The sequence below is a fragment of the Manis pentadactyla genome, chromosome 9 (genome assembly GCF_030020395.1).
Source record: "Manis pentadactyla isolate mManPen7 chromosome 9, mManPen7.hap1, whole genome shotgun sequence".
Classification (NCBI taxonomy): Eukaryota; Metazoa; Chordata; class Mammalia; order Pholidota; family Manidae; genus Manis; species Manis pentadactyla.
In genome coordinates this window covers 10,243,487-10,264,621 of record NC_080027.1, presented here as the reverse complement: position 1 = coordinate 10,264,621, position 21,135 = coordinate 10,243,487, and the positions used below count along the sequence as shown (strand labels likewise).

Sequence of the window (21,135 nt, the reverse complement as noted above, 5' to 3'; positions counted from 1 at the left end):
CGCCTTGTCCTTACCAGCATTCGGAGTGTCAGTGTTCTGGATTTTGGGCACTTGTATAGGTACAGTGCGGTGGGGTCTCATAGGTGTTTAATTTGCCCTCATCCCCTTGATGACTCAGACGTGGAGTGCCTCTAACGTGCACATTCGCCATCGTGTGTCTTCTCTGGTGAGGGGTCTATAACTTTCATTGCTGCTGCCTCTTTTTTTTTTTTTTTTTTTTTTGCATTTTATTCTTTGTTTGCCAGTCAGCAGTTAGTTCTCATTCACATTAGATGTCCCTAGACTGTTGAAAGTGGTGACAGGTACACAGGTGACCAGCATATAGAGCTTGTTTGGGGAATCTTCATCCTCATTACATCTTCTGGGCAACCACACACAGATGGTATGGGGCATTCCTTACTTTGACCAGACAGCTTTGTTGAGTCTGGGGTCAGTGTGTACATCTGGACTTCCCATCTCCTTCATGCCAGGTCTCTGGGTTGCTGACTGTCTGAGGGGCATGCTTCTCAAAACCCACTGGGTGCACTTGTGAATGCTGACGGGGTGTTCCCTGGCCACTGCCTCACTGATGGCAGAATGGCCTGTCTTCCTGCTGCACTTCTTTGTGGGAGCCACTCTGCTGGGCCCTGGTTAGAAAGTTTTCATCACTTCTTCACAGGGAGGGAATAGCACATAGTGGTTAAGAGTGCAGTTCCCTGACTGCCCCTAGATTACAGCCCTTCTATGATGCTCATTATCTGTGTTCACTTGTCAAGTTACTTACCCTTCTGCATCTCTTTTCTCAGCTGTAAAATGGGGTGCTAGTGATTGCAGTCTGTGTTTCCATGAAACACCCTGAGATGCGATAGGAGGACAGTGTTCATTAGAGAGTAGTGCCAGTAATGAGTAAAGTGAGGAAGCAGGGTTAGATGGAGGCAAGGGAGGCATCAGATGGAGATGTTGGTCTTCCAGAGTCGAGTCGTCTCTAGCCCCATTGGGGGCTTTGGAGTGAAGACTGCCTGTAAGAGGAGCTTGGCACTGTGTGGAAATGGCTGACCCTTGGACCACCTTCCTGCTCAGTTGTGGCTTGAGAGCTGAGGAAGGTGGACCCTTGTCAGCTAACCACACTCCTGGCAGCTCCAGACTTAATTAAAGGGAGGGTCCATGTCTGCTATGCTAATTGTGTCTTTATGTGAAAATATGCATAAATTTCTTGATAGAAAAGGAGTGCCTAATAAATGTTAACTGTGCTCTCATAAAAGAATTCATGCCCTTCAGATGGTAAATCTTCAAACCATCTGAATAAATGTGGGACAGAAGAGACTTCTGTTGTTTCGTCTACCTTTGGGTCTAAGCTAAGCTGTCCTAGATAGGGAAGGTGGCTCCCTCTTATCTTTTAGCCAGCTGGCATTGAGCATGTGTGTTGAGTGTTTGTATACCCTGAAGAGTGGCAGATGACAGAAAGCCTGGTCCTCCTCCTCGGATGTGAGTGCTCCTGGGGACGTCTCCTTCCAGTTGTGGTTGATTAGATAAGGTAGGTCTGTGCTGTCCAGTAGAGAGATGATGTAAATCACCAGTGCAGACAAACGCGTCATTCAGAATTTTCTAGTAGCCATATTGAAAGTAAAAAGGAAAAGATGAAACTAATTTTAACATAATTATTTAACTCATTGTACCTAAAATATTCTCATTGCAAAAATGATATGTAATCAATAGAAATAGTTATTCAGATGTTTTACATTTTTTTTTCATACCAAGTCTTTAAGACCTGGTGTGTATGTCACACTTAGAGCACACTCAGTTCTGACCAGGCACCTTTCAAGTGCCCAGTAAGCCACTGGTGTCCAGAAGCCGCCACATTGGACAACGCAGACTTAGCCCAAGCCTTCCACTGAAAATGGCTTAAAGAGGTGTGGTATTGAAAACAACCTTGAAAACGTCATAGAGTAACAAGAGCAAGGGACACCCCTGGGCCTTACCTAGGAGAAGGTGGGTACCCACGTGAGCAAGCACAGTGCTTAGCTGTTTGTGCCTTGAGAGCATTTGCTGATCCCAGAGAAACAGCTGTGAAGCAGCTGTGTCTTTGGTGATCTTAAAGGTCTAGAGGGGTGGTTATCATCAGGGGATTTTGCCCTCCAGGGGAAATCTGGAAAGACCTGGAGACATTTTTGGGGGGAGGGTGCACTACTGCCTCTAGTGAGTGGAGGCTGGGGTGGGGGTGGGGGTCGGCATGCCAAACACCCTGTAATGCACAGGAGGGCTGCCAAATTGAGAATTAGCTGGCCTAGGATGTAAAGTGCTGAGGTTGAGCAGTCTCAGTCTAGGAGAAAAGTCAAAACCTAGAGCCCACCAAAAGTGGAGTTCCCCTTCTACTTTAAAATCAGCTCCCCAAAGGGAGTGCCTATAGGACAGGCGTGTCTGGGAGTGGGCAGCCTTGTTGCTGACCTGCAGCAAGATTCCAAACATCCTGGTGCTTTGAAGAATCCCAAACTTTACATTTGGGTAAGGTAAGAAAAGCAGTCCTCTCCGGAGGAATGTATATTATCACAATAGGCTGCAAATGATTGCTACCACTAATTTTTGAAATATATTGTCCAGCATATAGTCCAGATAATCAAGAACACAGAGAGCCAGGACTCATGAACAGGAACCAGCAGAGACAACAGACAGAGTCACAAAGACCTCTCATGCTGGGTTCAGACTCTAATAGAGAACTGGGGTTACCATTTTTAAAGAAATGAAAGCCAAATTTGAAAATATCATCAGGAAACTTGGAAAGTAGGGTAACAGCAGATTTTGAAATAAAATGAAATGGAAGTTCTAGACCCGAAACATGTGGTAGCTAAAAGGAAGAATGAGGTGGATGGACATACAGACAGATATGGTTGAGGAGAGATTTAGTGTTCTGAAGGATAGGTAAGAGTACAAACCTGCTGTGAGTGGGGCGCAGAAAAGGAAGACGGAGGAGACGGAGGGTGGGAGACAGGCGTGGTGAGATGGCCGTAAAGGCTTCACGAGCTTCCCGCAAGGGAGGGAGAGATGGTGTGACAGAGGCTCTTTAAGCTTTCACAACATTCACCAAGCTATAGATTCTACACACACAATTAAAATAAATGAAACCTGCACCTAGATATGTTGTTGTGAAATGTGGAAACCCAAAGACAGGAAGTCTTAAAGGTGCCAGAGGAGGAGAAAGATGGGCCGTCTTCACAGGAACTGCATATGTGCCGACAGCTGGCATCTCACAGTGGCAAGGGAAAGCAGAACAGAGCAGGAGTTGACTTCAGATGTTGGAAAATGACAGCCAGCTAGAGTCTGTACCCAGTGATAATGTCCTTCAAGAATGAAGCTAAAAAAGACTTTTTCCAGACAGAAATGGAGAAAAATTTCCACCAGAAGTCCTGTGCTAAAAGAAATTCTAAACACTGTATTTCATGCCAGAAACAATCCGAGAGGAAAGGTCAGAGGTGCAGAAAGGAAGGAAGCAGTGGTAGATAGGTAGGTACATTTACGTGACCATTGCATGTAATAATAATGTCTTGTGGAGCTAAAAATACACACAGAAGTGAAATACTTGACAACAAACATAAAAGGTGTTAAAACTTGGACAGTCCTGAGAACACTAGAGAGTTGGAAAGCTGCAGGCTGAGGGCTTCATAGGTGAGCTCTGTCTTTGGTGAAGGAATGTGGGACTTGGTGATGGGACGTGGCCTGTAGGATGTAGACGGTGCCTGTGCACCACTTCCAAACCTACGCTTGAAGGAGGTGGCTGTTTTTCACTTGCCCCTCGGCTCTGAGTGGCCTCTGGGCTGTGACAATGAGAAGCATGGGGGGCAGGCCTAGATCCGGCTCACATCAGGAGGCAGCCCCAGCCGAGCCTATGGAGACCACTGAGCTCTGGCTCATAAGCAAGAATAGGTGCGTGTATGTAAGCCACTAAGTTTTGGGATAGGATGGGTAGTAACTATGGTGTAGTTGTCATACCTTCGGTCTTGGGACCTTTAGACCTTGTTGTGTTATGCTACACAGAGACATGGTAACTTTCACTATTGATAACTTCAGGAGTTTAACCAGATAGTATCTACCAATTTGCTACATAGCTGTGGGTGTTCACTGAATTCTAGGCACTAGGAGTATAAAGATGCATTTAAAAAGTTATTGCAGGTGTACAAAGCCTTAAAAAATGACAGCTTGTTCTTGAGGAGGTGGGAAGCTCATATGTGAGGGGGTCCATCATGCTGCCCTCTCCACGGTGTCTCACCCGGCTCTTCAGTGTCCACCATTCACCCATCCGCTTTCATTTTTTGTTCCTGTTTTCTTCCTGGGATATTTTGACAGTAATTAAAAAAAAACTGGCTTTATGAGACAGTTTATTCATAATAAAATTACTTGTTTTGAGTGTGCAATTTGAATTCTGGAAAATGCATGTATTCATGTAACTATCACTACAAAGTAAAATAGAGAACATTCCCATCACGCCAAAACGTTCACCCACTCTCTTGCCCACCTTCCCTCCAACTCAGCAGCCACTGGTCTGCTCGTTGTCACTCTAGTTTTGCTTTTTCTACAAACTTCACACGAAAGGAGTTGTGCAGCCTGCAGTCTTCTGTGTCCGGGTTCTTTGCTGCTGCGTGGTGTTTTTGGGGCTGTGTGATGCCGCAGTGGGTGTCAGTGCCTCAGCTGGTTCCTACACAGCACGTTTCCTCAATGGTTGGCGGACACGTGGGTTGTGGAAGCTGTTTGGAGTACAGCTGCCAGGAATGTTGGCGTGCAAGTCTGCGTGCACACGCCTCTCTTCCTTCCTGTGGCAGATGCCAGGGAGTACAATGGCTGGGCCATGTGGAAGCTGTATATCTCATTTTTAAAGAAAGTGCCACCCTTTCTCCAGAGTGGCAGCGCTGTTTCACATTCCCATCAGCTGTGCCCGAGTGTTCCCAGCCCTCCATGCTCCTGCCAGCACTGGGCATTGGCTGATCTTTTAAGTTTGACTTGTTCTAGTGGGCCTGTGGTGGGACCTTATTGTGGTTTAAATTTGCATCTCCCTTTCTTTAACAACTAAATTAAGGGTTTTAAAGAGTAAAGAAAATGCCTTGGGTCTATGGGGTTACTGGGCACAGAAGAGTTAACTCCCCAGATGGAGCAGTTCTAAGACGTTTTACCAGGAGGGGGCAGTTTAACTGACTTTGAGAAAATGGCCTGAGGGGGACGTGCTGGAGTAGCAGTGGTGTCCTACTCCTGTCACCTCTTTGAACATGTGAAGATACTTATTGAGCAACAGTCTTGTGAGAGAGGGCGAGAGAGGGTCACAACTTAGAAATCACCCCCAAGGACTGGGCTACTGGGGATTGGGTGCATTTCCCTAGAGGCAGGAAGTTATACTTGCTTTTCTGTGGAGATCTGGGTTGTTCCCAGCCTCTTACCTATCAGAGGAGAACATCTTTCTCAGCAGGATAGGTCTGACTTGGGACGGTCAGGTTCTGATCCCTTCAGAGTGGACTGGGAGCCTCTCCCGCTTTATGTGGTACATGCACTAGCCCCCGTCCCCCACAGAGGTGGGAGGTTTGGAAACCTGCGTGTCCTGGGTTATGCACAAGGCCCTGTCCGTAAGGCACAAAAGGCAAATTCATGTCAGTGTGAGGCCTTCTGGGTCACAAGTGCAGCCCACAGACAATAGACTGGCTCCCTTTCCTGTGCCTGAAGCATGGTTGTCCTGGGTGTGTTTTGGCTGCGGTCTCTGTTGGAAGAGGTGGGGTGGACAAGAGATGCAGGAGCAACTGGGTGGCTGGTCATTCTGCTCGGGGCTGGGGTTCAGCAGGACAAGTAGGTGGGGCACGCGCCAGGTGGTAGCAGGGCGGGTGCTGGGGAGCACCACTGTGGGGTTGTGGGTGCTGCTGGGCGCCTGTCCCTTCTGGCCAACTCATGAGGGAGGGGGCGTGCCTGCCTGGGTGGCATTGTGGTGGTAACCAGCTCTCTGGTCTTGTGTCTTACTTGCTTGATACTTTGCCTGTGATGGAGGATCAGGGTCCAATCTGTATTCTGGGTCTCTTGACTTCTAGCCCACCCCTCAGCTGGCTGTCACAGAAATGAAGCAGGACACTGTGTGTCTGGACACAGTGTCACAGAAATGAAGCAGGACACTGTGTGTCTGAATCAGCAGTGCCTGGACAAAGCGAGACCATGGAAGACATTTGTATGACGATGCCCGGTTTTAGTCATTCTGAGACACATGTTCTTTCACCCCATGCAATCTCCGTGCATCTCAGGAGCCAATGGGATGCGGTGCTCGTGAGTCAGTCTGCAGCTGGGAGGCCAGCGTGGGCTCCCGAAGAGTGAAGCGCCAGGCCCAGTAGTGCCCTGTGTGGGGCTCCTCACGCACATGCCATGCCACAGTCCTGCTCCTGAGGTGGGCAGGTGCTGAGCATGCGCAGGGTGAGTACAGGTGGCACAGCAAGCTCACCTGCTGGAACATCTGGGCTGAGGGGGTGCAGAGCTTTGCTCCCGAGGCCTCTTACTGAGGCCGAGGCTCAGGTGCCTCACCTGGAGGCCTTGGTGTTGAGCTCCTTGCCCCACACATGGTGTCCTGTTGTGCTCGAGCTCAGGGGGCACCCTGCCTCTTGTGAGTCTGCAGCTCATAGTGGCTGCTGCTAAGGAGTCAGGTCTGGGTGGGCTGGTGGTTTGCAACTGCCAGAGAAGGCACTGGGTCTCTATAAACCCTAAACCGGGCAAGCTGTAGTGAGCACACCCTCACCAGACTAGCCCAAGCCCCACAGGTCCCGGGCCTAGTGCCTCCTGTGGTCAGACCTGTGTGCTGCAAGGTCAGGGGCTGCTCTGCCAAGGGAGGCCGCGGTGAAGCCTGCTGTGCTGCACAGTGCCCAACAGGAGTGAGGTCTCGGCTGGGGCCTCACTGGATGTGATCAGTTGATGGGTGCTGAGGAAAGGTTTTCCCAGGGGTCACTCTTGAGCAGGTTAGAGGCTCTTGAGACCAAGTGGGGTCAGATTGGGATAGGCACCTGGAGGGGTGGGGGGCAGGGCACCTGGGGGCGGCCTCCACTGGGCCAGGCCTGAGGGAGAGCAGGCCTGAGCCACATACTGTATCCTCTGGGGTCGTCCTTTCTTTACCTTGTGCCCTGAGCTGTACACAGACAGACAAGTCTCCTGTGGGCCCCCTTCGTGGGTGCAGGCTCCCCTCTCACTGTGGGTGCAGCTCCTTTGGGTGCTCTGGCTTCAGGCAGGAATGCTTGACGTCTCCCCTTGAGGCTGGGACCTGGTTAGTTCCAACTCTCGGAGGCACTTCGTGAGTCTCTCAAACTGCCTTCTGGGCATTGGTCTTTACCCGGTGTCCCAGCAGCATCAGGGCCGAGAGGTGCTTAGGTGTCCTGCCTTTATTGACGGCCCTTACTTTTCCTGCAGGCCCAGCCTTGAGGCGTGTGCCTGCTGCGAGTCTCCGAGCACCAGCAGGGCTGCAGGAGGGGCCCTCTCTGGAGCAGAGACCAGTCAGGGTGCTTCAGGGAAGGAGCCACCATGTGTTTCCATGGCTGCCTTCATGGCTGCCTTCATGGAGCCCAGTCTGACTGGACTGTTAGCTCTCTTTTCTTAAACTGTGGTGTTTTCCTTCAAGACATGCTCTGACTGAGTAGCAGGGACCAGTCTCCAGGAGGTGAGACGAGGTAGGGTGGTACTTATGGTTGTCAAAGGAGGCTTCTGGAAGACTGTTTAGTGGGTAGGAGGTGGGCTGTGTAAACCGTACCTAGAGACATCCTACCAGGCTAGGCAGATGTGTCCCAGTTTGAAAGTGCCAGGGCAGGCCTCTCAGGCACAGCGGGCAGGGGCAGCCAGGCCAGGTCTGCTTTTATATTATTTGGTCATCAAATTATGTCAGTCTGAATGTCACCCCAGAAAATCTTGGGGCGGTGGGTCTTTGGGGCCACTATTGCTCACCCATGGAGCGTGAGTGTCCTGACTGCTTCCCAAGGGGGCATTGCTGTCCCCAGCTTCCCTGCTCCCCCAAGTCCTGTTGGGTCCGCGTGTCCCACACGGGCCCTTCATCCTAAGGCAGCAGTGTTACTGTGAGCCCTGCTCAGCAGGACGACCGGCCTTTGCGAGGGGTCATCACCCCTGCAGTCTGCTGGAGGTTCTAGCTCCCAGTATCTAAAATGGAATGCTGCCCGGTCCTTTTCACAATGACATTTTATATTCTGCCAGTGGTGTTTGTTGAGTCTGCCTTGCCACGTCTCTAAGCAGCTAGACTGAAGAAGTAGAAACTCTCTGGCCCTTTGGGTGTGATTCTTAGGGCTGGGCGATTTGCCTAAAGTTGCTTTGAAATGGAAGATCGTTTAGAGTATGTTCACTTGCCTGTATTAAAAAACTTAAGTTAAATGGTTAATTTGCTGGTTTAAAAGCAGGGGTATCTCTGGGAGCCCTGGTGGTATTGTGGCCCATTGTGCCATGGCCCTGGGGGCCTGGCCCCACTGTGCTTGCCCAGGACTGTGCTGAGAGGGCAGAACTTTTGCTGCTGGGTATTTGGTTTCTGTTTCTTAAGCGAATAAAGATAATCCACATTCTGCTGTGGATTATTTCTGGTTTGGAAATATCGTTCATGCTCAGAACAGTGTCTGCATCGCATCTGCTGGGGGGCTCAGCCGTCCCTCTGTTGAATGCCGGGTCATACGCGTCCTGTTGTCCTGTTTGTGCTGATGGTTCTCTGCTCTCCCTGCCTCACCCACCTTTTCCATAGGTGACAAGGCTCTTGATGGCTATAGTAAAAAAAAATATGTCTGCAAGTTGCTCTTCATCTTTCTCCTGGGTCACGACATTGACTTTGGGCACATGGAGGCCGTGAACCTGCTGAGCTCCAACAGATACACGGAGAAGCAGATCGTGAGTGTCGCTGCAGGTGTGGGGGACTCGGGTGGGGCTGGTACTGAAGATGCACGTCTCACCCCTCGGGAGCTCCAGGTGCTGACACCTGAGGTGACCCACTGCCTCCCTCCCCTTTCTGACCCTGCTTGGGTCCAGGCTTTCCAGGAGGCAGTAATGCCCATGAAAGGGGCTCTCTCCTGGCTAAGGCTCTTCTGATGAGGCAGCCATTTCTTTTCTTGCTCTTTCCTTATCATTTCCATCCAGACTGGGAATCTCCTGAGGGTTTACACTGGTGCTGCCTGGATCCCTGGTTTGATGTGATGGCTGCCTCCAAGGGAAGGGAAGGGTCCTCCTCCACAGAGCCTGGCTGACGTGCCAGCACCAATCAGTTTCCTTAGTGGTCCCCTGTACAACTTTGTTTCTGAACCGGGCCCAGAATCCACATGGTTTAAGAGCCCAGGCTGTGGGTGGGAGTGCCTGGGCCTTGCTCCCAGCTCCCGGCTTCTTAGCTGTGCTGCCCCCGGGCGCCTGAAGCCTCTCTGGCTTTGTTAATTTCAGCCTTGCATCCTCTTGGAGTATGTTTTTTCTGTATGGAGTATATTATTTCTGTATGTTTTCTCTAGTGTTACAGTTTCCTCTATTTGTCCAAACATTTAACTTATACAAAGTAGAAATACACCCTAGATGCCCTGAGAATGTTATTAGGTATTGGTTTTTACGCACTAAGAATTTATCCAGTGTCTGTCTTAGTCCAGGTAGTGTGCTGAGAGATGCCTGGTGACTTAGTGACCAAAAGCAGATGTGGGCCCTTTCTTTTCCAGTGGGGAGATGGCATCAGAGAGCCCCACAAATAGAGAATTACAGCTATGGCCAGTGCCCCAGGAAGGAGGCTTGGAGAACCCTTTAGGACCCTGAGAGGGGGGTGGTTAGTAGGGGGCTTCCCTGGGGGGCACCCTGTGCTCAGATTGAAGGCTGAGGCAGGTGTTAGCTGGGGACCAGGGTGTACAGAGCAAGGAGCTCTGGCCAAGGTCACACACATGGGGGCACCGTGACTGGAGTGGTGAGGAGGTGGGCTTGCCGGCAGGCCTTTGTCCTGAGATCAGCAGGGAGCTGGGCAGGAGGTTCACTTGTGTGGGCAGTGATCAAATGGGTCTTTGCTGTGTCCCCCTGCACAGGAAGTGCGTGGACAGCAAGGTGACACAGGGCTAGAGTTTGACCTCCAGAAGGAGAGGGGCGGCTGAAGGCGTAGAGAAGATCTGAGAGCAGGGATGAGCGGCCAGCTGGGGTTTGGGAGGCCACATGGTCTCTTGAATTGCAGCAAGGCAGGTCCTTTCAATGAAGGCGCCTTCCAACCCAGTTCAGGACAGTGTGGTGAGCCCAGGTCACTCATGTCACCACAGCTAAGTGAGTGGGACTTGGGGGAGGACCAAGGTACCTGACTCCATGGGGACATCTGGCTGCCTCTGAGGTTCTCCCTGCAGGGCTCTCCTGTGGCTGAGACTGTGCCTCTGCAGCAGAACCGGTGTTCCATCAGAACACAGACAGACGAGTCCTCCAGGGCACAACCCCCTGCAGCACTGCCTGAGGGTGGCCATGTCTTTGCTCTGGTCCTCCAGGTACCTCAGGGCCCACGTCAACCTTGGTTGTCACGAGCTGTCTGTTCTCTCATCTTTCTGAACCCAGGGATATCTCTTCATTTCTGTGTTGGTGAACTCCAACAGTGAGCTGATCCGCTTGATCAACAATGCCATCAAGAATGACCTGGCCAGTCGAAACCCCACCTTCATGGGCTTGGCCCTGCACTGCATCGCCAATGTGGGCAGCCGGGAGATGGCTGAGGCGTTTGCTGGGGAGATTCCCAAGACTCTTGTAGCTGGGTATGTGTCTGGTGACGTGTGATGATATTTCTCTGTCCTGTTAAATAAGTCAAATATGTTATGGTTTAAAGAATTTATAGAATGAGTTAGTTTCCCCAACTTACAGCAATGGGGATGTGATAGAGTCCCCCCACCCCTTAGGTGGCCCAGCCCTGCTGGCCTCAGCCAAGCAGGGCCTCAGTCTTACACCAGCCACAGGAGAAGGAGCCAGGCCGTTCTGTTCAAGGGCAGTCCTGTTCAAGGAAAAGTTCAAACACCCAAATTCTGAGAATTCTTAGTAATAACCACTCGACTCCTGTCAACTTGGAGAGAAGCCAAGTGAGCAGGCAGATCTGGGAGAGTATAAAATGGCACCAGGCCATCCTGGGCCATGGCCCACTCCGCATTCTAGGACTCTGCTGCCTTGTGAAGCCAACCCGGAGCCTATGTGACCTGCCTAGCTGGATTAGGGCCCCGTTCTTGGGCATTGCATCCGGACTCGGGACCGGTGCTCCAGGACGGATGACAGCAAGCAGGTGGAGCAGGACCTGGCCCAGCTGCCCTGGCCACGGAAAGGTGGACATGCCCCTTGGATGCACAGTGGAGAGCCCCGGGCCTCAGAAAGCATGCCTTGGCCCCTCATCAGAGCCAGCGGTCCAGAGCTGTGGTTCTCAGCAGGTGGTCGTGCAGTGCCTTAGTGTGTTTCGTTGTCATGAGGCATCTCATGGGTGGGGCCAGGCTTGCTGCTCTGTGCCCTACAGTGCACAGGACAGGCCCCACCAGAGAGAGGTCTGACCCCAAATGCCAGCTGTGCCTCAGGGTATAGACCCCAGCTGCACTGTGAGCAATAGGAAGTGCGGAGGTAGGGTGGTTGTGCAGGCCCTGGAGGAGGGTCACAGGAGTGTCACCCCAGGGGCAGATGGAGGAGCCAGGCTGGGAAAGACCACACACAACCTAATGGAAGGTTGCTGGAGTGTGAGTGCCCAGAGGTGGTGGGGCAGCTGTCAGACACGTGAGAAGGGAGAATGCTGGAGCTGAGGAGGCAAGTGGGGAGCCAAGACGACAGCCAGCTCCTAAGTCCGCAGGTGCCCTGGGGCCAGGCCTCCTGGTCAGAAGGACTTGCCGGGGTCTGAGTGACTTGCTGGGTGGGCCTGGCTGCCCTTGTCCAGGAAGGCCCTCCTCTGCGCTCCTTCCCTCAGCACTGGCCGCTGCCCAGGCCTCCTCACCCACATGCAGCCCTAACTGGCCAGTACTGCCTGCCTGCCCTCAGAAGGCGTGTCCCTTGGGGGCTGAGGTTTTTGTCTGCTGTCGCTTTATGTCCAGCGTTTGAACAATGCCTGGTTCACAGTAAGTGCTTGATAAGTATCTGTTATATAAGTGAAATGTAAAACAGAGGCAATCTCTGAGAAGTATTCTGGTGATAATTCAAGAACATTTCCCAGAAATAAAGGATGGGCAGCTTCGCAGACTCCAGGGCCAGAGGGTATTGAGATACCGAGGAACAGCCTAGAAGTGGGGGATGGGGAGTGAGCTCTGGGGTAGGACAGTGGAGGGCGTGCACAGTTAGGGACCTGGAGTTGTCATGCCCAGCTGCACTGTCCTGTGGGAATCAGGGTCACAGGCAGGCGGTCTCCTGCACAGAAAGCTTTGGTACTGTGGTGTCCTCGAGCCCTACTTGAAAAGAATTTCCAGCTCTTGAAGCCCAGCTCATAAACAACTCAGAGGAATGTGTTTGGGCTGGAGGCTGGCAGGTGTGGGAGGGGCGTCATGACTCAGTCTGGTGCACGGCGTACTAGGAGGATCATAGAGCATCTGTCATGCCGGGATGTAGTTGGCACTGAGAACGAGAACCTGCGTGGGTCCTGGGCCCTGGTCCTCAGCCCATGACAGAACTGAAACTGAGCAGGGGCGGTCTCCCCAGATTCTGGGGGTTGTCAGCTGTGGTCCTGTCCTCCTCCAAATGTTCTTGCCGAGAGTGGCGTCCATGAGCAGGTGGGACGATGGGCAGTTGGGCTCTTGTGTATCACTCAGGACTTGGTTGCAGGCGTAGAAACAAACTTGCCACCTAAAGCCAGAGCATTTCTCCTGGGAGACCTGGATGTCCCGCTGCTCCTGTGAGGGTGGTGTGGGCTCACTGAGAGGGACAGGTGTCTGCCCCTGCTCCCCAGGGGGTTTGCATCCAAAAGAGAATTTTTTGTGGAAGTAATTTTTCTTTGGAATAGAGTTGGGGGCAGTTTAGGGGTTCCTCATTTTTAGGAATAAAAGTGCCAAAGGGGAGATAAATGGTAAAAGCAGCCAGCTGCGCACCCTCCCCTCCCTTGGAGGGGAGCCCCCACGTGTTCTAGCAGTGCTTTAAGATTGCTGACCAGCACCCCTCTGGCCTGCACCCACTGGAGTTTTCCTTGATGGGCCACCACTTTCCTGGCAGGTCAACTGGGATTAGGGAGCCACAGGGTACACGGTACTGGGAGTGTTTTGTGCACTCCACCAGCACTAAAACCAGGACGGAGCCCAGTGCCCTGCCTCTGGGCGTCTGCAGCCCTCTGGCCTGCTCCGTTCCAGGACACTGGGTCCCCAGCCCAGGTGCTCTTGGGAGGCGAGGTAGCCTCTGGCTCTCAGGGCTGGAGGCAGGCTCCAGCAGGGCATTTTTTTGGGCAGGGGAGGAGGTCACCAGGTAGATATGGAATTCCATGGCGCTGTGAGGGCCTCGGGCACTTTTCTGTTGGTGTGTTATCAGGTGAAATGCAAAAAGACCCCAAACACTAATTTATTTAATTCATTAAAGAGGAGGGTTAGTTGATTTTCATCAGCTTGTGTAGCCACAAGCGCTGGTTGTATTCAGTGCTTGGTAAAAATAGAATTATACTTTTGGAGGTGAGAGACTTTTGCCAGCGAGACTCTTTCCTATTGATGGGGTTTGATATGAAGTACATAGAGGTGGCTGTTTAGGACAGATGGTTGTCTGTCACTGTCCAGACACCGCCTCTCAGGAGGCAGGTGTGAGCTTGATCCCATGGAGAGGTAGGTAGAAGTGGCCTGGTCCCCTGCTGCCCGGGGTGTCCCCTGGGAGGCTCTGGGTAGTACTCAGCATGCTGGCTGTGCTCTTGAGTCACCTGCAGTGTTTGTCTTTCAGAGACACCATGGACAGTGTGAAGCAGAGTGCCGCCCTGTGTTTGCTGCGCTTGTACAGGGCATCTCCCGACCTTGTCCCCATGGGTGACTGGACATCCCGAGTGGTGCATCTCCTCAACGACCAGCACTTGGTAAACGCCTCTGGCCCAGGGCCTGCCTGCCCACCTGCCAAGCAGCCTTTCTCAGAGTGGCTGCTGTTACAGCAGTGCTGGTGATTTCTCACAGTGCCGGGGAGGCTCACGCTGCCCAGTCCCAGGACCTGCGAGTGCCAGCAGTCGAGCAAGGAGCTCCCTGCACGCCAGGGCTGCACACACGAACAAGACAGAGATCGGTGTTTTCTGGAAACATCCCCACATGGCCTGCCTGTCTGTGCCTCGTTCAGGGATGCGATGTGGGTGGCCTGTGGTTCTGACTGGCGCTCTGCGGTGCAGTCCTTTGTCCTGCCTGTGTCCTTGGCAAGGTCCAGGGATGCAGAGCCATTGGTGGCTGTGGTTAGACATGAGTCACAGGTCGTGTCCACGCTGGATGGGGCTAGAAGCAGGGCTGACCAGGATCAGATGTTGGGCAGAGTGGCCATGTTCTGCCTGGACTGTGTTGAGTAAATGAGAGTCAGAACACAGATTTTCCTGCTGAGTAGATACACTTATGTTAGCTGGCTAGTGCACTTTTTTCCCAGAGGAGAAATCCATCTTAGAAATTAAATAAAAATAAATGATGATTACATGTTGATTCAGGGAGGGAACTGGTGGTTGTGTCAAGACCAAGACAGGAGTGGGGTGCTGCCAGCAACTGCTGGACCTGCATGCGGCCACCCCCCATCTGCTCAGGTCCGACTCCGCCTCTGCAGCTGGGCTCAGGGCCGCAGGTTGCCCTTTCGGTGGACCTGGGAGGTGTGGGGCTTTTTACAGTTTTGCAGATGAGCAAACTGAGGCTCAGACAGGTGAAATGGCTTCACACAGATCTGGGTTAGACCCAGGGGCTGATGAAGGGTCAGAGCTGGGGCTTTGCTGCCTCAGACCCAGGTGTGTGTGACTGGGAGGTGGGGGTAGGGGAGGGGCAGCTGACAGGCAGCTCGCCAGTGAGTGCAGGGCTTCCGGCTTCCTCTGTGTTCTCTCCAGATGCCCTTTGTTAAAGTACCTGGAATCCTGGTACGCGTCATTGCTCGGTGTCAGGGAAGCTCTGCACAGCCATGTGGCTGACAGATGCCGAGGCCTGAGGCCTGGAAGACACCCACACCCAGCACTTCCCAGGGTGGTGGGACCCTGTCTCAGCTGTATGGTTGAGGCCCCAGCCGTTTGTTTTTATCTTGTGTTTTGATGTACCAAACTGGAAAAAGCCCGACTGCCTCCCAGATCCACCGAAAGGGCAACCTTTGGCCCTGACTGCTTCGCTGGGTGCACTGCTTGGCACATTCTCAGTCGTAGGTGGCAGGATCTCTGCTGGGAGAGGAGAAGATAGAGGGCATCACAGCCAGACCATGGGAGGGGCAGGCCCACTGCCCAGCCCTTCCTTCACCTCTGTGCTCTCCTACATGCTCTCTGTTTTCCTGGCTGCTGTCCTCCATGGCCCTGGCTTCCCTGTCACACACTCCTGGCCTTGCTGCTAACGGAGGCCTGTGACCTCGCTTCCTTTGGCCTCAAGGTCAGGAACCCCCGGGAAGAGTTAGTTGCTCCAGCCCTCTCCGGGTGCCCTCGGAAAGCAGGGGGCAGATGGGGAGGGCTGTGAGTGTTGGGCCCTCTGGTAGGCTGAGGCTGGTGAGTATGGAGCCATCGCCCTGGTGTAGTTTGACCATTACAAACATGGAGTCTTTTAAAGCTCTCTGTGGCATGGGAAATGTCTGGGCACTTTTTTGCCCACTGAGAAATGACAAATGCCATTGAGGCCTGTTGCTTTAATGTACTTTGATGTTTTCATTAGAGATGGGGGAACAGGGCAGTGGCAGTCTCTGGGGAGGGAGCTGTGGTGACAGGCTTTGCCCTCTGGTTTCCTTCACTGCTGCAGGGACTGTGCCCTTCTCCCACCCACTCAGGAGCAGGGTTGCAGGGGCAAGATGGGCCGAGTCTTGACCATGCATGCTTCCTGAGCTGACTTTGTTCACATCTTCACTGCCAATAAGCACCATTCATTGTGTCTTCCCCTCTTTATATTTGCTAGAAAACTTGTTTACCTAACTAGTCTTCCTCCAAGAGATGTGAGTTACTGGGCCACTTTTCAAAAAGGAGATGACAGGCTTTTTAGTTGCTGTTCTTTAAAAAGGGGATGATGGGCTTTTAGTTACTGTTCTCCACAGCCTCACTTTTGGGTGGTAAAGATTCATATGTGTCTAAAAATCATTTGTCTCTCTCTAGTCCACACAGAATGGTTTAATCAGGGCTAGCAAGCTCAGCTGACCACAGGACCAGACAGGTGACTGGACCTCGAGAGAGGCAATTGACTGGTAGAGACCTGAGCCATCTGCTGGCCCTTACCATGGCAGGGATCTGGGCTAAAGCACTGCTGGAATTCATTTTTTTAAAGAGAAGTTGGAAAAAGAAAACAAACTTTGTGCTATCTCAGTTTTTAAAAACACTGGGCTAGTCGTAGAAGGCCTGGGTGGCCTACAGGCTGCCAGTTTGTTGCTCTGAATTTAAAGTTTTATTTGGAAAATGAGTTTGAAATTAGAGGTCAGCCTCCGGCATGCTGGCTGCTGTGGATGAGTGTGTTGTGTGTGTCTCCAGGGAGTCGTGACTGCTGCCACGAGTCTTATCACCACCTTGGCCCAGAAGAATCCTGAAGAGTTTAAAACCTCCGTCTCTCTGGCTGTCTCCAGATTAAGCAGAGTAAGTCTGTTGATGGGGAATGGAACTCAGGGTGGGCTTGGTCTTAGTTATTTTATTGAATTTATATGTTTATTTTCTTTTCAAAATGTAAGTTATTTGTCCTAGTTTGTAAATTCAAGAGTGAAAATTACCTTGGTTAGTAATCAATTGGCTTCCCTTTCAAACTTTTTGTCAGTTGAGACCAAAGTTGCCGTGTCCACCTGGTAAGGTGCTGGGAGCTCAGCAGCGCAGCCCAGCCCTGCGCAGGCTGGGGAGGCCTAGGCCCCTCCCCACTGCTGGCGCCTTTGTCCTCACAGTGGCCTCCCCTCCTCCCCTCCTTCCCTTTCCCCTGAGCATGCCTAAAATGTGTCATTGATCTTGACTGTCCTGTGGTTTTCCTGTGAAAGCATAGCAGCATATATTCTTTTGTGTGTTTGACTAGTTTTGCTCAGCACTGTGGAGTGACCAGATTTGTTCTGTGTGCTGTTCACTCCTTTGTGGTGCCGTGTAGGATTTGTATGAACATAGCCCAGCCTGCCCCCCACCCTTGTCCCCGTCTCATTGGACACTTAACTGGTTAGCACTCTGAGCCCGTCGTGTGGTGGCCCTGGCAAGCACGCACAGCTGCTGCTAGTCACCCGGGAGTGGTGTTGTTGGGCCCTGGGGAGAAGCTCTGAGCAGTGGGCCCCCCCCCACCCATACGTGAGTTCCTGGGGGGCTGCATCTGCCCTTCCAGGTTTTGACTTCTGGGGTGTGGCCGCATCTCACTGTGATTTAAATCTGTATTTTCCTGATCATCAGGTTGATCAATTTTGCATGTTTATTGTCTTTTTTAACATCTTCTGGGAAGTGCCTCTTAAGTCTCTGTGCATTTTCCTGTGGCGTTATTGTCATTGTCTAGAAGTTCTTTGGGTGTTTCAGATGCGAGCACTTTGTTGGTTGTACAGGTTGAACCAAAGAACTGCTGAAATGTAACCACTACTGATCTTCAAAACAGGTAGCTGTGCAACCTGCTGTGTTTGAGAACCTTGCTGTCTGTAACCTGCCATATCAGTTATGTGTCCCCACGTTCCCATGCCATTGGGTCTGCCAGTCCTTTGTGGTCATGTGTTTTGTGTTCTGTGGATGAAGCCTTACCTTTATTCTGAGGTCTCTCTCTTCATTCGGGTTGACAACCCACTGGGACTGGTTTCTGTGTCTGGTGATGCTTTCTCTTGAATGACATGCAATTGTCCCTGTACCATTACTAAAGCGTCCCCACCCGCTGACTGTGAGGCCACCATGGTTAACACCTGCAGACTGTGTCTGTGCCTCACTCTGTTGGCCTCTGCTCGCCGTGTGTCAGCGGCATGCCGTTGTGGTTATTGCAGCTTGTGGGTGAGCCCTGATTGAGGGGACAAGCCCTCGCACCTTGTTCCCCCAGCCCCCAAATCCCACTGGGATTGGCATTTAATTTGTAGGTCAGCTGTGAGAGGATTAAAATCTTTTAGTAGTGAGTCTTTGACTCTGTAACCCTGGCATCCCTCTCCATTTATTTAGGTAGTCTTTAATTTCTCTAAATAATTTCTTACAACTTTCTGAGTAGAGGTTCTTTTATTTTATGTTAGATTTATCTTTATATGTTTTATTTTTAAAATACTAATCTCAGTGATACCTTGAAAACATTATTTTTAACTAGTGTATGTTTTTAATGCAGTTGATCTTTGTATGTTAAGTTTGAATTGGCAACTTTGCCAAAATGACTTACTAATTTTTGTGATTTCTATGTAGACGGCTCCAGATCTCTGGGTTTTCCCTTTCCCAGTCCGTATTTGTCCATGTTTCCTGCATCACTGCCCTGCGTTCTGCCTCCATGGTGTTCCCTGTCTCAGAGGAGACGTCGTCCCCTCTCTCCCTGTGAAGTCTGGTGTTTGCTGGTTTGCTGCTGGTTCTCTGTCACGTTAAGGAAATCCCTTTTGGTGTCTGCAACATTTTGTCATTAGCTGAGGAAGGGTTCTTTTGTGTGGTGATTTCTAATTATGCTTTGAATTTATTTAGCAAGTTATGGGCTTCCAATTTTCGGCTTCTTCTTTTGTCAGTTTTGGCTAAGTTGTGTTTTCTCGGCATTCTCAAGCATGCTGCGCTGGCATTTTTGCTCCCTGGGCAGCCCCGCAGGGCTCTGCCCTTGGTGGTTCTGCCCTTTTCAGGTGGTGGCATGCGCTCATTTCTTCTTGGCTGGTCCTCTCTGTTGTTTTTTTTTCTACCCTACAACTTTCTGTTGATATTTTATTGTTTTCTTGCCTCTATTTTCTTTGGGTTAATTTGCTAGTCTCTTCTAAACCCTTGAGATGAATTCTTCATTGCTTTTATTTTTATATTCGCTTCATATGTATACACTTAAAGTTGAACATTTCTCTCTAAGCATGGCTTTAGCTGCGCGAGATGTTTTAAAGGCAGCTGCTGTTGGCTCTCTGTGCTCTGTGGGGCAGCACAGCCCCACCTTCCCACTCGGGCTGGTTGCCTGCCATATCACTCCACTGAGCTTCAGCAGCTTGGGCGCGTCCCCCTGTTGGAGGGGCCGTGTCCTGTGTCCGCTCTGGTACCTTGCCAGTGAGGGCAGGAGTCAGGGAGGACCTCCCTGACATGCTCAGTGATGGCCTAAAGTCACACTGTGAGCTCTGTAGAGCGGGGCTACCCTGACCTCCCTGCTGTGGGACACATTAGAGGAAATGGAATGCCTTAGGGACAGCCCCCTATACAGAAGGCTGATGGAGTGTCTGCCTGCTAAGGGCCTTGTTGGACAAGGAGATGCTCCCATGAGGGAGGGAGTGTGCTCTCTGGCTTCAGCAAGCTCTTGGGGGTGGGGATGTCTGTGCTTGGGGGTTGTGGGGGTGCAGGGCTGGGATCAGAATTCTAGCCTCTCCTTTCCAAGGGGACCAGGGTGTCCCCGTTTTATTTTATGCACTTTCTGGACAACAAAGGAAAGATTGATTTCCTAGCTTGGTCGCCCTGGGATTTTATACCAAGAGGTGCTCACTGCCCAGCTGCTTAGGGTCAGTAACTTGTGTCCTACAGAGCAGGATCACCATCCCTTGGCAGTGGCATGGCAGGTCGTTCCAGAAGTGGTGATGGGCAGTCACTGTCAGTGTGAGCCTGGTGTGGTTGCGCTCCTTTACCTCTGAAACATAGACAAGCATATTAAATACTCTCGGCACATCGAACAGAGAGCTGTTTATTCAGTCAGTGTAGTACCTGTGGACTGAATGTGGCTTCCTGTGGGTCCTTGCAGTGGGGAGCTCCCTTGGTGATACCTGCCTGAACCCTCTGTTGTTTTCCAGATTGTGACATCTGCGTCAACAGATCTTCAGGATTATACGTACTATTTTGTTCCGGCTCCCTGGCTGTCAGTAAAACTTCTAAGGTTGCTACAGTGCTATCCACCCCCAGGTATGGCCACAGAACCAGGGCCGTAGGGCCAGACCTTCTGCTTGTCACCTTCAGAAGCCCTTTTCTGGTGTCAGTCTTGCTCTTGGGATCCTCTGTGAGGCTGCCTTGCTTGCAGCAAGTAGAGGACCCAGTTCTGTTACAATTTGAGATTTATCTTTGTTTTACATATTATCAGATCTGTGCAAGTTATTGAAACAATCTTTTAAAATAAAACTTGAAACCATTAGAAACTTTGTATTGTAAATTGTTGATAATCTATGTAGTCTTAATGTACACATTAAAGATAGTTTTATGTTCATGTTTCATTCTAAAATGTTACATTTGACTAGTATGGTAAGTATCTAGAAATAGAATTTCTTGGTTGAAGAAAATGCATAAGAAGTTTTGCTAGGTGAGTCCAAGTTGCCCTCTCTGCAAAGAGGGCTTTGTCATTGTAACCTTTACATTTTAATCTAAATTTGTTTTTGTACAAAATATTTCTTTGTTGAATTCAAGTAACTTTCTGTTCTAAGTATCTTTTGTACTGAAGTATGAACTCACACTTGCAGCAGAGCCCTCCTGTAGGAGGGGCTTCCCCAAGCTGGCCCAGCCTCCAGGTGCCCAGTCGTGACCCGGAACCTCTCTGCCCTCCCTACCCACCCCTCCCAGGGCCTCCCGTCCAGTCCTCCTCGGGGGAGTAGCACTCTCCCTGGAACTGGCCGCTGCCTCCTTCATCCCGAAAACTGGGCATCAGACCCAGACTCTGCCCGCCGCCCGTGGGTATGAATTTCATCACCTGCATCATCCTTGCAGAAGGCTCTGGTTCTGGTTCTGCCTCAGCCATAGTTTGTGGAACCTCGGACCTCAGCCCAGCATCTGTGTTCAGGCCCACGGCGTGGGCATCCTAGGCCCTACTCTGTGTCCGGCCCACATGGGGCGCATGGACGCTGTCATTCTTCTCTTGAACATCCTGGATGTGTTGGTGGATTTGGGGGTCGTGTTGCATGGGTTGGTTCTGATGTTCTGATATTTTTATTGCTTTCAATTCTTTTCTGGTTCATTATTTCTTCTGGTTTGAGTAGAACTTTAAAATTTTCCTTCTCTTT

General features: G+C 51.2%; 1 protein-coding gene across 4 annotated transcripts in view; it reads left to right on the top strand.

The window, feature by feature from the left end:
- The window catches only part of AP2A2 (adaptor related protein complex 2 subunit alpha 2), a 107,781-nt gene that overhangs the window by 66,928 nt on the left and 19,718 nt on the right, over positions 1-21,135 (top strand). For all 4 annotated transcript variants that reach the window (XM_036875833.2, XM_036875832.2, XM_036875831.2 and 1 more), the window contains exons 3-7: positions 8,714-8,856; positions 10,522-10,715; positions 13,828-13,957; positions 16,544-16,645; positions 19,942-20,050. In XM_036875833.2, coding sequence (XP_036731728.1) covers positions 8,714-8,856; positions 10,522-10,715; positions 13,828-13,957; positions 16,544-16,645; positions 19,942-20,050 — 678 coding nt within the window. The remainder of the gene's footprint in view (positions 1-8,713; positions 8,857-10,521; positions 10,716-13,827; positions 13,958-16,543; positions 16,646-19,941; positions 20,051-21,135) is intronic.